A 13,859-nucleotide genomic window follows, 5' to 3' on the forward strand; every position below is an offset into this window, starting at 1 on the left:
CACAGTTAAATGTGTGATGCTATCTTCAGCTCTTGCCAGGTCTGGAGACCTATGAGCCATTTTGGAGCTGAGCACAGACACACATACACAGATACAAATCCATACACACACTTCACTATTATGCACACACACACACACACACACACACACACACACTCACACGCACACATACACTTACACACACACATTCACACACGTGAATGCGTGTGTGTGTGTTGCCGTGTCCTGCTCTGTCCGGCTCTGGAGACCCTGTGAGCCTCTCTACGGGCCCTAGCGTTAGCCTGGGCCAGCAACAGCTGAATCTCCCATCAGACTCTGCCATGCTGTCATGCGTTAGGTATTCCTCTTTGTTGCTCCGCGCCGTGCTGCACTGTCACGTAATGCAGCACAGATGCTCTGGCAGCAGGATAGCCCCACACTTCCCCACACTTTTATTTCTTTGCCCACCCCCCGCCCGTCCGCCCGTCCGCCATCCACTCTGTTAGTTGCCTGTTTATTTACGAACATTTTCTCCAGCTACTGCCCTGGTGCCAATGATCCAGTCCTCTGGTATGTGTCAGTGGTTAACTTGGGCTGTGTTCATGTTCTCTGGTTGGGTAACAATCTGGAAGTGAGGATCATCTTCTTTTGACACACACTGTCTGCATAGAAAGACATACCTGTGATAGACGCAGATACGTACAGTATATAGGTAAACACACTCCTATACATATAGGTCTTGACGACATGTTACGTGTTTGTCTTCTAGAGCAAAAAGAAGTTTGAGCGGGAATGTAAAGAAGCCGAGAAATGCCAACTGCTCTATGAGAGGCTGGACAACGACATCAACGCCACCAAGTCAGAAGTGGAGAAGGTGAGTGGCTGCAGTTCCTCTCTCTGCCACTAGTCCTGGGAGCAGCAGGTTTTTCAGTGTGGTAGTGCCAATTTGCAGCCGACATTGGAACGTATGGAGCAGACACGTACCAGAACCAGAATCAGACTCTATTTTTGGTACTGAGCCCAGCTCAAATTTGGCAAACTGAGGGAAATGTTCTGGACTGACATATTTTCTTTGAACTTTTAAATTGGACCCTTTTTGTTTAAACATTCCAAGTGGAGCCAGGTCCAATTCCAGCTCCTTTATGAAATGTGTTGAAATGTGAAATGTGTGGGGTTCTAAAGCTCAGCCTGCGGTTCTTCTGCGGTTCCTCAGGCCAAGGCCCAGCTGTACCTTAGAACACACATGGCGGACGAGAGCAAGAACGAGTACGCCGCCCAGCTGCAGACTTTCAACCGCGAGCAATGGAAACACTTCAACTCGGCCATCCCACAGATCTTTAAGGTGCGCGACCTTCGACCCACACCTCTCCTATGCCAACTACCTCAAATCTGTGTAAATCACTGCAGATTAGGATGATTTTCCTCTAAAAATGGTCTGATTTCCAGGTCAACTCTCTGTAATGTACGATCATCAGTGTCTGACCAAAATTAGTCTGAACAGGCAGTTTTTTTTTGTAGGCAGTTGGAAGTTGTTGAAATTTCCTTGGTTAAAAAGGTAATCATTATCCTGAAAGCAACCGTACAGCATCCAAAAAGCAACTGGGCATATCGACTACAGCAGTTTCATTTGTCATTGGGATCCCCTTTTTCCATGGTTACCAAAGAAACATGCATCAACATTGTAGACTTTCAAAAAAGAAAAGCTGTGTTTTGTTTTAGACATATTTTGTCTCTGAGAGCAAAACGTGTCCACGCACAGGGACTTTCCTTTTGCATTGCTTTGTGCAACTTTTTTGAAAAATTTAAAACATGATTTGTTGTGGCATTTTCAGTTTCTCTGTGTAAAGGACACATCTGTGAATCACTTGGTTTGATCTCTCTTTGCATCACCTTATATAACCTTGGCTTTTAAGAATTAAAAACAGAACTGGATGTTTTTCTTAGACATTTTTAGTTGCATGAAGCATCTATGAAGTGCTGATTTCCCTAAATGAGAAGGGCTCCTCTTAAGTCTCCGTATACAACTCCAATTCTTAGAAATTAAAAAAAATAAAAGAACATCAATCTGTGACTTCCAGATGTTCTTTATTCTTTAGACTCAGCGCATGTTTTCATCTCCTTTCATAGCCTTGATGACTCGTGTCCCCTCTGATGACTCGTGTCCCCTCTTGATGACTCGTGTCCCCTCTGATGACTCGTGTCCCCTCTGATCTTCCTCCCACAGAACCTGCAGGACATGGACCAGCAGCGGACAGTGAAGCTGGGTGAGACGTACCGGAGCTTCGCCGAGGTGGAGCGCCGCGTCGTGCCCATCATCTCCAAGTGCCTGGAGGGAATGGTGTCGGCTGGAAAGGCCGTGGACGAGAGGAAGGTGAGCAATGATTGGGTGGAACGGAAGACATGTTGGAGTGGTTGGGGAGAGACATTGGGTTGGGGGAGGGAGAGTGGGTGGAGAGGGAGAGATGTTAAGGTGGGTTGGTGGAGGGGGAGATATTCGGGTGGGTTGGTGGAGGGGGAGATATTCGGGTGGGTTGGTGGAGTGGGAGATGTTGAGGTGGGTTGGTGTAGTGGGAGATGTTGAGGTGGGTTGGTGTAGTGGAAGATGTTGAGGTGGGTTGGTGTAGTGGAAGATGTTGAGGTGGGTTGGTGTAGTGGGAGATGTTGGGTTGGGTTGGTGGAGGGGGAGATGTTGGGGTGGGTTGGTGTAGTGGGAGATGTTGGGGTGGGTTGGTGGAGGGGGAGATGTTGGGGTGGGTTGGTGGAGGGGGAGATGTTGGGGTGGGTTGAGATGTGAAGGAACATCTTGCCACATGTGCAGAGCAGGTGCTGGAAAGTCTTGCGAAGTGTAACAAGACAGTTTTAAACATTTTATCAAAGATGCATCCAGGATGTACTAATGGATAATCTTAAACTAAATGTTTGAATCTTAGTGCTTTTATTCTCCTAAGCTTGTTGGATGTCACAAGTACACAAATCCAGGTGCAGGCACATAGATATAGGTCTTTCCACCATAATATTTTGAGGTTTTTTTAGGTGTGTAATGAGCCAAACATAACGTGATAATCTAGGATAATTGGCTGTATCCAAATCAATGGCTCCAGCCCTGGATGCATGTTTGGCTGTTTATAAGGCTGTTGTGTTGCAGGCCTGCTACGGCAGTCAGAATGCTCCATCTCCATATTTATTCATTTATGCATTTAGCTGATGCTTTTATCCATAGCGACTTACATATGTCTATTGTAGGGGCCAGTCTCCCTGGTGCAATTCGGGATTAAGTGCCTAGCTCAAGGATGCTACGGTGGCAGTCCGGAATCTAACCCATGACTACTGCATGCTAGCCTAGTTCCTTAGCCACTACTCTACCAATATATACATATACATACACTACCACCTCCCTATATGGATGGAGACCATTGAGCTCAGATGCAGAGACATGACTGGTTTGTCCAGCTATAGAGGGCGTGATGATGTGCTTTTCCTGAGACGTCAGTGCAGCTGCTCGGTGACCTCCATAGAGCCCGACCCAGACGCTGCGCCCGGGCTCACACTCCCTAGACGCTCCTAAAGAGCTTCTCCCCCTGTCCTGAGTCCTGGTCACTGGCTCTACGTCTGCCTGACCTCAGCAACACTCATTCAGCCAACCCGCCCACAGCAGATGCAGTGACCACAGCTGTTTTCCAATCACAATGTGTTCTTAATGTCTTTGACTTAATGCTGTTGTTTTTGTTATTGTTTTGTCATTATTTGTTTGTTTCATTTGTTTTGGTGTACAGCAAAACATAATACAAACCTATAGCCACCCACCCAGTGCTAGGACAAAGGTTGAGCGGCCTGAATTAGACCATATCTGAGGAGAAGAAAACTCACTGATGAGATGATATTCCTCTCAGTCTAATGAAGTCTAGGGTGGAGTCAGTGTGGGATTTGTTCATCTTGTGTGTTTAAGGAGCTCCCAGAGTTGGTGGGAGCACTTTTCCTAATAACTGTCCTAACTCTTCCCCAGAGAATGTTCCACATTCATAGCCTGTGTTAGCCATGGTCATTATTTCAAATGAATGTCTGAATGTCTAAATCCACTGTAATGATTTTCTCTCTATGTTGTTTTCGCTTTGTTTTGGTTGGTTTTGTTTTTTCAGGATTCAAATATCGTGGTGGAATCCTTTAAGTCCGGCTTCGAGCCTCCGGGCGACTTCCCCTTCGAGGACTTCAGCCAGAACATCCAGCGCACCGGGTCGGACGGAACCATCGGCACGCCCAAGAACGAGGGCGGCAAACCCGACCCCAAACACTCAATAAGCAAAGCCAAGAACAAGCTCTGGCTCTTTGGTAAAAAACCAAAGGTGAGTCTTGTCTTGTCTTGTCTTCTCACCCAGACGGGTCCAAAACAGTGTCAGAATAATGCTGTGTTTTTTTTGCCCTACACAGCACCTTGAAGTGGGATTCACACAGTGAAGCATAACACACACCAACCCTAAAGTACTTTGACCATCTCTGGCTGTCTGTGCTCTTGTCTCTGTTAATGAGTAACGTGCAGGATCCCCAGTGACGAGTCCACCTGCTGCTTTTGTGGCGCAGTGTTTGACCGGTTGTTGTGTTTCTAATGACCGGTTGTTGTGTTTCTAATGGCCACTTGATTGTGTTTCCCTTTGCCATGGCTGGGAAATGAATCTCGCACATCACAGCTTTGTTAAGCCAGGCGTTGTTGCGCAACATCGGAGAGAATTTCAGTAAACACACACACACACACACACACACACACACCGGCGCAGCACGCCACTTTATTTGACCTTTTATTTGTCCAACGTGCCGCAGCAGCGGCGGTGGGGAAGTGGCGAAGCGGTGATTGCTCGTTGACCCGCCCTTGTTGTGTTGTGTTGTGTTCTGTTGTGTGTCCCAGCTGCCCCCTCCGTCCGCCCCCCCGCCACCGCGGCCCTCCCTCCCCTCCTGCCCCTCCCGCCCCTCCCGCCCCTCACTCCAGACCCCGCGGGTCCCCACGGAGCGCCTGGTGCAGCGCCTCACAGACATGAGGTCACTCAGGCCCAAGGTGCCCACATTCAGGGCCCTGAGGAGAGGGGTAAGAGTGTGCCATGCCGTGCCATGCTATGGGCGTGGGCCTGACTCCTGGCCCAGATCCGGCCCACATGTGGGCCACGATTAAACCGGATCGGCTTGAGAGTCAGATGCAGTCTGGATTTGCAGTGATGCCTTCCTTCCTCCTTTATCCTCTCCTCTCTCTCTCTTCTGCTGTGTGACACCAACACAGGGTTGCTGCCACACTGCCTGAGCGCTAAACGAATGCTGATGATGAATGCTGTGTGTGTGCGTCTGTGCGTGTGTGTGCATGTGTGTGCGTCTGTGTGCATGTGTGTGCGTGCGTGTGTGTACATGGGTGTGTGTGTGTGTGTGTGTGTGTGTGTGTGTGTTCATAGCAGAGTCCGAGATGGGGTTTGGGGCTGGGAGTGGGGTTGTGTTGGTACTGCGTTATCCGCCGCTTTGGTGTTCTATAAACTTCTCACAGTTTCCACAGCGTTTGCCCCATTGAAAGCCAATGCTCTGTACGATCATGTGACTGTTTACCTTCGCCTTGTGCCAACCATGTGACAGTCAGTCATAGATTTAATAGATCCAAAGTAACAACTTCACCCCCCAACCTCCACAGTAGTGTTATATAGTGTGTGTGTGTGTGTGTGTGTGTGTGTGTGTGTGTGTGTGTGTGTGTGTGTGTGTGCAGTTGTTGATGAAATGAAATGGGATGAAATGTTTTGTGTTTTTGTGTCTCTTTTCATTTGCCTGCTCTCGGCCACACACACACACACACACCCACACACTGCCTCTGCAGTGGTCACTGAAGCTGGTGAGTAGTGTGACGTTTGCGGAGAGTAGCCAGTATTTCTAGAATATTCTTAGAGCAGTGACCCCCTCCCTCCCTCCCTTCACTGTGTGCTCTTTAGATGCACTTCACCCTGTTTTATGAGAGGACTCTGTGTTCGGTGTGCTTTTTAATATGTGCAGATTTCCCTCTCAGTTAGTCTGACCCATAGTCTGGTTTGATGGACAGCTCAACATGTGTTTATCATCTTTTAGTCGTATGTGACCCACTATGCATTTCCCCTGTTTATTTTTGGATTCATCCTATGGTTATGTCACGTTCCAGACTTTGGGAAAGACATCTGTAGCTACATGTGCTTGTCTGTGTGTGGGTGTGTGTGTGTGTGTGTGTGTGTTTTTTCAATCTCTTCATCGGCACATTTATGGGAAATGAGCTCACTTCTCACATGTGTGTTTGTGTGTGTGTGTGTGTGTGTGTGTGTGTGTGTGTGTGTGTGTGTGTGTGTGTGTTCGTTCCACAGGCTCCGACGCTGGAAGACTTCAGCCACCTGCCCCCCGAACAGAGACGCAAGAAGCTGCAGCAGAGGATCGAGGAGCTCAACAAAGAACTGCAAAAAGAAGTCGACCAAAGGTAGACATCTGTACCATCCAAGGAGAACTAGCACTCTCCTGTATTCCGCCATCTGTGTAGGTGACTGTAGTGTAAATGTCCCTGTGTGTACAGTATGTGTGTTAATGTAATCTTCATGTCTGCGTGCATGCTTGCATGTGTTTGTTTGTGTGTGTGTGTGTGTGTGTATGAATGTAATCTAAATGTGCATGTGTATGAATATGATCTATATGACTGTGTGTGCGTATTTGTGTGTTTGTACTTGCATATCTGTTCTCATATAGTTTGTGTGTTTGTGTGTGACAGAGACGCACTAAACAAGATGAAGGACGTGTATGAGAAGAACCCACAGATGGGTGACCCCAGCAGTCTGCAGCCCAAGATCTCGGAGACCATGTGCACTATGGAGCGACTGCGCTCTGAGATCCACAAAAATGAGGTAATGCTCCCCAATGACGTCTCCCCAGGTCCTGGTCTTATAAGGCAATTCCTCCCAAAACACACACACACACACTAGCACACATCAGCCACACACAAACAGTAGTGTAGCAGAGAGCTGCTCACTAGCACCACCTAGTGGTGGCTGTGTGACGTGTGTGGCTTATGGAATTCTTGTGAGTGTGTCTCACAGGATGTGAGTCAGGATTGAGCTGGACGTTGAATAGAGCCTGAGGGTTTGTCATGGGATAATGTTGGATTTTTTTCTCCTTGTGTGTTTGCTCACACACCCACACACACACATACACACACACACACACACACACACACACATACACACACGCAGAGCTGGTTGTCGGAGGTGGAGGGGAAGCAGAGCTCCCGCAGTGACCGCCGGCCCAGTGCAGATGTGAACCATCATGCGCCTCACGGGAGAGAGAGGTACGAGAAAACACACACACACACACACACACACACACTTGCATGACCACAGTCCAACCACAGGAGTCTCTTAGCCATATGGCTTTGTACTCGACTAAGATCAGTATTGTACACTATAATACACTGCCTCTCATTGCTCATAACCAACCAGTGCTGTTTTATAACACTAGGTAGTGTTAATCATTAGTTTGTTTAATGCCATGGATCTCTGAGTTGTTAGAAGTAATACCCTGCAAAAGTGAGTGAATCCTCTCAGCTCATGTCTGACAGGTGCCATGCATGAGTAGCATCTTTTCTCATATCTCTTCCTGCTGCTTCAGGCCTGCTTTCTAATGTAATGTACTGTAATTTACTGTAATGCTATTTATCAGCTAAATAAGATTAGCATTCAGTTAATGGAGTCATACTGATGCACTCAGTCAGTACCGGTAAGTTGGACCAAGGAAACTTGGTCACAGAACAGGCTAAAGTCCTCCTCCTCACGTCCTCCTACTCACAGTCCACCAACAGTTTTTTTTGTAGACATCTTCAATTGAGCTTTGAGAGGTGAGCTGTTTTCAAATTCTTTGAACAGAGGTCGAACACGTCGAAGTTCAAGGCAAACACATGTTTCTTTGAACTGTTAAATGTGAATGTTTTTGTGTAAACATTTTTCCAAGTTGGTCAATTTCAACAACAACCCCTTGGTCCATGTATGAGAACTAACTCCAAAAACTATTTGCAAACAGTAGCGGACATTTTCCTTTGTGAATTTGAACCCACGTCAGGCCTTCGACTCTTAAGGTGATGATCCATGAGGCAACTGTTTGAGCAATGTTACAGGGCAACTACATAACTGGTTCCATGTGTTCTGATTGAATGATCATGACAGTTTGCCTACTAATTAAGAAAGAAATGTTGCTCAGTGTCAATGGGAATGTGCTAGAACCGCAACACTCACACTGCCCAGCAACAGTGCTCCAAAAGCTGCCTCATGCATCATCAGAATAAGAGTTCAGAGGTTCAGATGCTCTATGAGCCTTGCTGACACTGACATTAAAAATACCAGTTGGGTAAAGTGTGTGTGTGTGTGTGTGTGTGTGTGTTTTAGCCCCGAGGGTAGTTATACAGATGACCCCAGTCAGGAGCACCGCAGCCCCCCTCAGCCGGACCCCCACGAGTTTGACGACGAGTTTGATGATGATGACCCACTACCAGCCATTGGCCACTGCAAAGCACTCTATGCATTTGATGGTAAAAACATAAAACCTGTGTGTGTGTGTGTGTACGCCCACACAGTTCACATACATATCACTTACACACCAACCAGCACACACTGTTCTCTGTATATACACACACAAGTACACACACACACACACACACAAGTACACACACACACATATACACTTACAGATACAACAGACCAAAAATTCATTATGGATGCCTTAGAGACTTTAGATTTTTATCACTAGAGCACTGTGCAGAAGGCAGTTTTAATGCCTTTTGTATTGTGTATATATATATATATATAATACTGTACATCAGATATTATTTGGTGTTATGCTTTTGTGTGTTTTTATGGATATTTGATACCCTGTAACCCTGTAAAAGTGAAGCGTCATAGAAATGGCTATCTTTGTCTTAGTGAAGCGTCATAGAAATGGTTATCTTTGTCTTAGTGAAGCGTCATAGAAATGGTTATCTTTGTCTTAGTGAAGCGTCATAGAAATGGTTATCTTTGTCTTAGTGAAGCGTCATAGAAATGATCTTTGTCTTAGTGAAGCGTCATAGAAATGGTTATCTTTGTCTTAGTGAAGCGTCATAGAAATGGCTATCTTTGTCTTAGTGAAGCGTCATAGAAATGATCTTTGTCTTAGTGAAGCGTCATAGAAATGGCTATCTTTGTCTTAGTCTTGACAAGTTGCTGAATGTCACACAAGATGGCGCTCTGACATCGTCACCCTCGGGTTTACTCTGTGCTGTTTTCCCTTCCTCTATCTCTCTCTCTGTCTCTCTCTCTATCTCTCTATCTCTCTCTCTCTCTCTGTCTCTCTGTCTATCTCTCTCTCTGTCTATCTATGTCTATCTCTCTCTCTCTTTCTCTCTCTGTCTCTATGTCTATCTTTCTCTCTTTCTCTCTCTCTGTCTCTCTATGTCTATCTCTCTGTTTCTCTATGTCTATCTCTATCTCTCTCTCTGTCTCTCTCTCTCTCCCTCTCTATCTCTCTCTCTCTGTGTGTCCAGGTGCGAACGAGGGCACGCTGGTGATGAAGGAGGACGAGGTGTTGTATGTGATCGAGGAGGACAAGGGCGACGGCTGGACGCGGGCGCGCAAGCAGAGCGGCGAGGAGGGCTACGTGCCCTCCTCCTATGTGGACATCACGCTCGAGAAGAACAGCAAAGGTGCCGTCACCTACATATGACATCACACATATGACGTCAGCGTGCATCCACCCCTCCCCATCCCCCACCCCCGATCATCCTCACCATGTTGGGCCCAACAAAGGCTTAGGGTCTTGTGGATTGGCCTCGCAGTTGTTCACTGTGTGAGCGAAGGGACAAACACGTTTCGTAGCGATGACTAAACTGGACCTGCATGCGTCCAGTGCTGTAGAGACTGACCCCCCCGTATTCCTGGAAGGGAGGATGTCTATGATAGCAAAAACTGCATGGCCCACAAGAACTCCGATAGAGTGTCTGACCATTTTTATCCATGACATTTGACGTGATTTTAAATGTACCTTTTTAAAATCTGTCCATAAAATGCATTTGGTTGATTCTGGAGTTGGAAGTGGAGCTCTTTTCTGATCAAACTTGTATATAAAAACTCATAGGATGTTTGTTTGTTTTTTGTTCTTTTTGTTCTTACTGTATACATTTATTTGTCTCAATATTTCCAGATATTTGTCTTCTCACCGGGGTACCTTGATTCTTTATCTTTCGTACTGTCTATCGCAGCTAGGCAAACATTGATGCAGTATAATGTCCTCAATTGAATGACCAGCCGACCCAGGTTCATCTTACCTGCTTTGAGGATATAAGGATTTATCTCAAAATGGGCTCGTCCCGGTCCAAAAGTAATATTTAGTTGAAGTTTTTGTGGGGATTCAAACACTGATGCTCCCCTGTTTGTGCCCAAAGCAGAGACACGTCAGCCTTAACTGCAGTCCTGCACTCTCTGCAGAGCGTAGCGTACTGTAGCTGTGAGCTCCTCTTGTGACAGGTTGGTGAGGAACTGCTGGTTGGCACGTGCCCTGGCACGCACAGATGGACATTGTGCGATGACAGGTGGCACATGGGGGACTCCCTGTGTGACGAGTTCTGTTCGGGGGGGGGGGGGGGGGGGCACTTCAATCTCCTGTGTCTTCTCTCTCTCTTTCTCTCTCTCTCTTTCACTCTCTCCTTCTGTATGTCTGCCTTTTCTCTTCTTTCTTTTCTTTTATTCTTTTCTTTTTCTTTTTAGTCTTCTCTCCTCTTTCTCTTCCTATCTATTTCTTTCCCTATTCTCTCTTTCTTTCTCTTTTTCTTCCTGTCTCTTATCTCTCTCTCTCCCTCCCTCCCTCCCTCCCCTCCTCCTTTCTTCTTCCTCTCTCTCTCTCTCCTGCTCAATGGGTCAGTAACTGGTTCTCTCTTCTCTCCTCTGTGTGTGTGTGCGCGTGTGTGTGTGTGTGTGTGTGTGTGTGTGTGTGTGTGTGTGTGTGTGTGACTCCAGGTTCCTGAGTGGAGGTGGTGGGGTGTGTGTTGGTGAGGCATTTTGGTGGAGGGCGCACACGGCTCTCGCTCTTTAAGGGGGGTGGGGTGGGTTGAGGGGGGTTGAAGGAGCGTTGGCAGGACGAAGGAGTGGGGTGGACGATGATGAGAGGACAGGGAAGAGGTAGCAGAGGAAAGGAAGCCCCTTAGACAAGCAGGAAGCATGTTTGCATGCAAATCCATCTTTCACTTTGACCATCCACCCTTCCATTCCTCTAGCAGAACCAGAGACGTCTAGGAGAGCGAGAGAGAGAAAGAAAGAAAAAGAAAGATGGAAGAGAGCAAGAAACAAAAGAACTGGGGTGGGAAGGGGAGGGGGGTGTTATCTCAAAGCTCCAGGTAGGAAAGAATCAGATAGTCGTCATAAATCATCCTTTGCAAAGTCCAGCATGCATTGCTCTTCATCTCCTCTCCAGTGAGTGCGTCTGGCCCCTTGGCCATCCATGGCGTCCTCCAATAACAGCCTGCCTTATAGCTTTTATCTGCTGCAGCCTCCCCCTGTGTCCAGCCCACGCTGGGGGTGAGATACCAGCTGTCCTGCCTCTCTGTATGCTCACTGTGTCTTCCTCTGCTCGTGCCTGGACACTGTGTCTCTTTTACCCCGCAACCCTCCCAGACAACTCTCTCTGTGCATCTCCAGGTCCACTCCTGTCCACTCATGTTTTCTCATGTCATGACTCTTCCTCTTTTCCTTTCTCTTGTCATGAATGCTTTGGTCATGTTTTAGTTTTTTCTTATGTTACTGTTGACCCGTTGCCTTGCCGACGCCACCATCTTGAATGTTAACACCATGTCATGTAACCCCACGCCATCGCATCGCATCGCATCGCATCTTTGCTGTTCACCAGACGCTCCTGAGTCTCTAGAAGCAGATCAGGAGAGCAGTAGCCACTGCTGACCCCAAAACACCCCCTCTCCCTTCTCCAACCCCACCTCCCCCTCACTGCGCCAGTGCTGCAACCAGTGGAGGACTTCTGGAGTACCATCCCACACCACCAGAGGGTGCTCCAACACCGTGCAGAGCAGCAGCAGCAACAGCAGCAGCACCAGGTGGTCTGGAGGTCCTCAAGCGTGGATGATGGAGAACTCCCAGTCCTCTTCCTCTGCACACAAAGAGAGCGCTGACCGCAGATCCACACTGACCAACGCAACACCACTGTCTACAGCCCAGCCCAACCAAGCTCAGCCTAGTGCCTTGATGTTGCCCTAACCATGTTCAAATGGATGAGGTGTGAAGTGAATATCAGTCCATCTCTTGCTCCGCTCCTCACCACGAGGGCGGGGGGCGCTGGGGGGGGTCAGGTAGGGGGAGATGGAATGTTGTCACCGGTGCTCCCTCCCCCAACCATGCCCTATGTTTGGTGCCCCCTGCTGGCGAATGGCAGAGAAGCCCTTCCCATCTCTTTTCAACTCTTGCAATATCACAGGTGCTTGGCAGATATAAACACACACACACAGACACACACACTGGTGCTCACGACTGCTTTCCCAAACCAGTGAACCACAATCATCAGAATAATATACATATTTTCTAAAGTGTCTATGTTTATCGTGAATGTGATCATTTTTTTTGTTGTTATTTTTTGTTATTGTTTTGAAATATGCATACACAACTCATGCATATGTGCACAGCAAGGTCGCCGTGCTTATGCCTGTAAGGTATGTTTGATTTGCCTACTCTGATTTTATACATTACGGAAATCATTTTTAACATTCTCTCATTCCATACTGAATGTGTTTTTTATCTTCATGACTTTTTTAAAATGGGGGGGAGGGGTGCAATAAGCAAGCATTTTTCACCTCTCATGATTGTGCTGTTAGCCCATTGTAACCATGCTCTTCTGACTAGAGACCTGGTCTTGACTAATGCACTTTTTTACCCTATAGCATTTGAAATAATAATGAATAAATTAATGAATGATGTCGTTCCTTTATGCTACCTTTTTATTGCTTCTTTCCTTTTGTAAAAATGTACAGTCCAGGCAGCAGTGACCACTATGGTATGGGATGTCTTGAAAAGAGGAATACATATTTCAGCTTCCTCCCGCCCCTTGTTTTGACCCTTTTGATACTCTATGCTGAGGATACTCCTGGGAAAGGACGTTTAAAAAGAGACGCTTGTATTTAAAAGATTTCAAACTGAATAGCCCCCACTGCTGCCCGTTACGGTCTCTGGAGACAGAGGAGTGTGTTGGATGCAGCAGGTTGTTTGCACTGGATTCCACACAGAGCAACCCAGTCTCAGCTGGATCCCTCAGACTTAGATTCAAATCTCAGCCTGATCCAGCTGACTGTATGGTTCATCTGGACTGGATCTGGCCGATATACACCACGTGAGTCAGATCTGGTAGATTCGCAACAGATCTGCTTTGGATTTCCAGCAGATTCACACCAGATCTGCCCCGAGTCTCCTGCAGATTCACACCAGATCTGCCCCGAGTCTCCTGCAGATTCACACCAGATCTGCCCCGAGTCTCCTGCAGATTCACACCAGATCTGCCCCGAGTCTCCTGCAGATTCACACCAGATCTAGGGGTGTGACCCCTAAACAGACAGCTCTGAAGCTGATGACTTACAAGAAAACTTCTTGAGCACTGTTGCTGGGCAGTGTTTCTTGAGTATTGTTGTTCAGAAACATTCCCATTGATACTAGGAAACTTTGTTTTCTGGAAAACTTTTATCATCAAGGCAAATTGTCCTGATCATCTAGAACACATGGAACTGGTTATGTGGTTGCCCAGCAACATTGCTCAAAATGTGGCCCTATGTGTCATCACCTTGAGAGGTTCCCCCTGCTGGTGGCCTGGTCCTGGCTGTGTCCGTTCAGGATTTT

General features: G+C 47.2%; 1 protein-coding gene across 3 annotated transcripts in view; it reads left to right on the forward strand.

The window, feature by feature from the left end:
- The window catches only part of fnbp1l (formin binding protein 1-like), a 49,579-nt gene extending 36,625 nt beyond the window's left edge, over window positions 1-12,954 (forward strand). Inside the window, exons 6-15 of one of the 3 annotated variants that reach the window (XM_076277983.1) lie at window positions 749-853; window positions 1,193-1,321; window positions 2,204-2,350; window positions 4,116-4,328; window positions 4,877-5,053; window positions 6,330-6,439; window positions 6,725-6,857; window positions 7,203-7,297; window positions 8,388-8,530; window positions 9,521-10,116. In XM_076277983.1, coding sequence (XP_076134098.1) covers window positions 749-853; window positions 1,193-1,321; window positions 2,204-2,350; window positions 4,116-4,328; window positions 4,877-5,053; window positions 6,330-6,439; window positions 6,725-6,857; window positions 7,203-7,297; window positions 8,388-8,530; window positions 9,521-9,699 — 1,431 coding nt within the window. In that variant the 3' untranslated portion in view covers window positions 9,700-10,116. Of the gene's footprint in view, window positions 1-748; window positions 854-1,192; window positions 1,322-2,203; window positions 2,351-4,115; window positions 4,329-4,876; window positions 5,054-6,329; window positions 6,440-6,724; window positions 6,858-7,202; window positions 7,298-8,387; window positions 8,531-9,520; window positions 10,117-10,988 lie in introns of those variants that run through there. The other 2 variants (XM_076277982.1, XM_076277981.1) reach the window with 2 other exon arrangements.
- Window positions 12,955-13,859: the final 905 nt, after the last annotated feature.

Source organism: Alosa pseudoharengus, unplaced genomic scaffold (genome assembly GCF_046254945.1).
Source record: "Alosa pseudoharengus isolate Yale_2024_CS ecotype anadromous, Long Island Sound unplaced genomic scaffold, YU_APseudo_1.1 YU_APseudo_1.1_scf_11, whole genome shotgun sequence".
Taxonomy (NCBI): Eukaryota; Metazoa; Chordata; class Actinopteri; order Clupeiformes; family Clupeidae; genus Alosa; species Alosa pseudoharengus.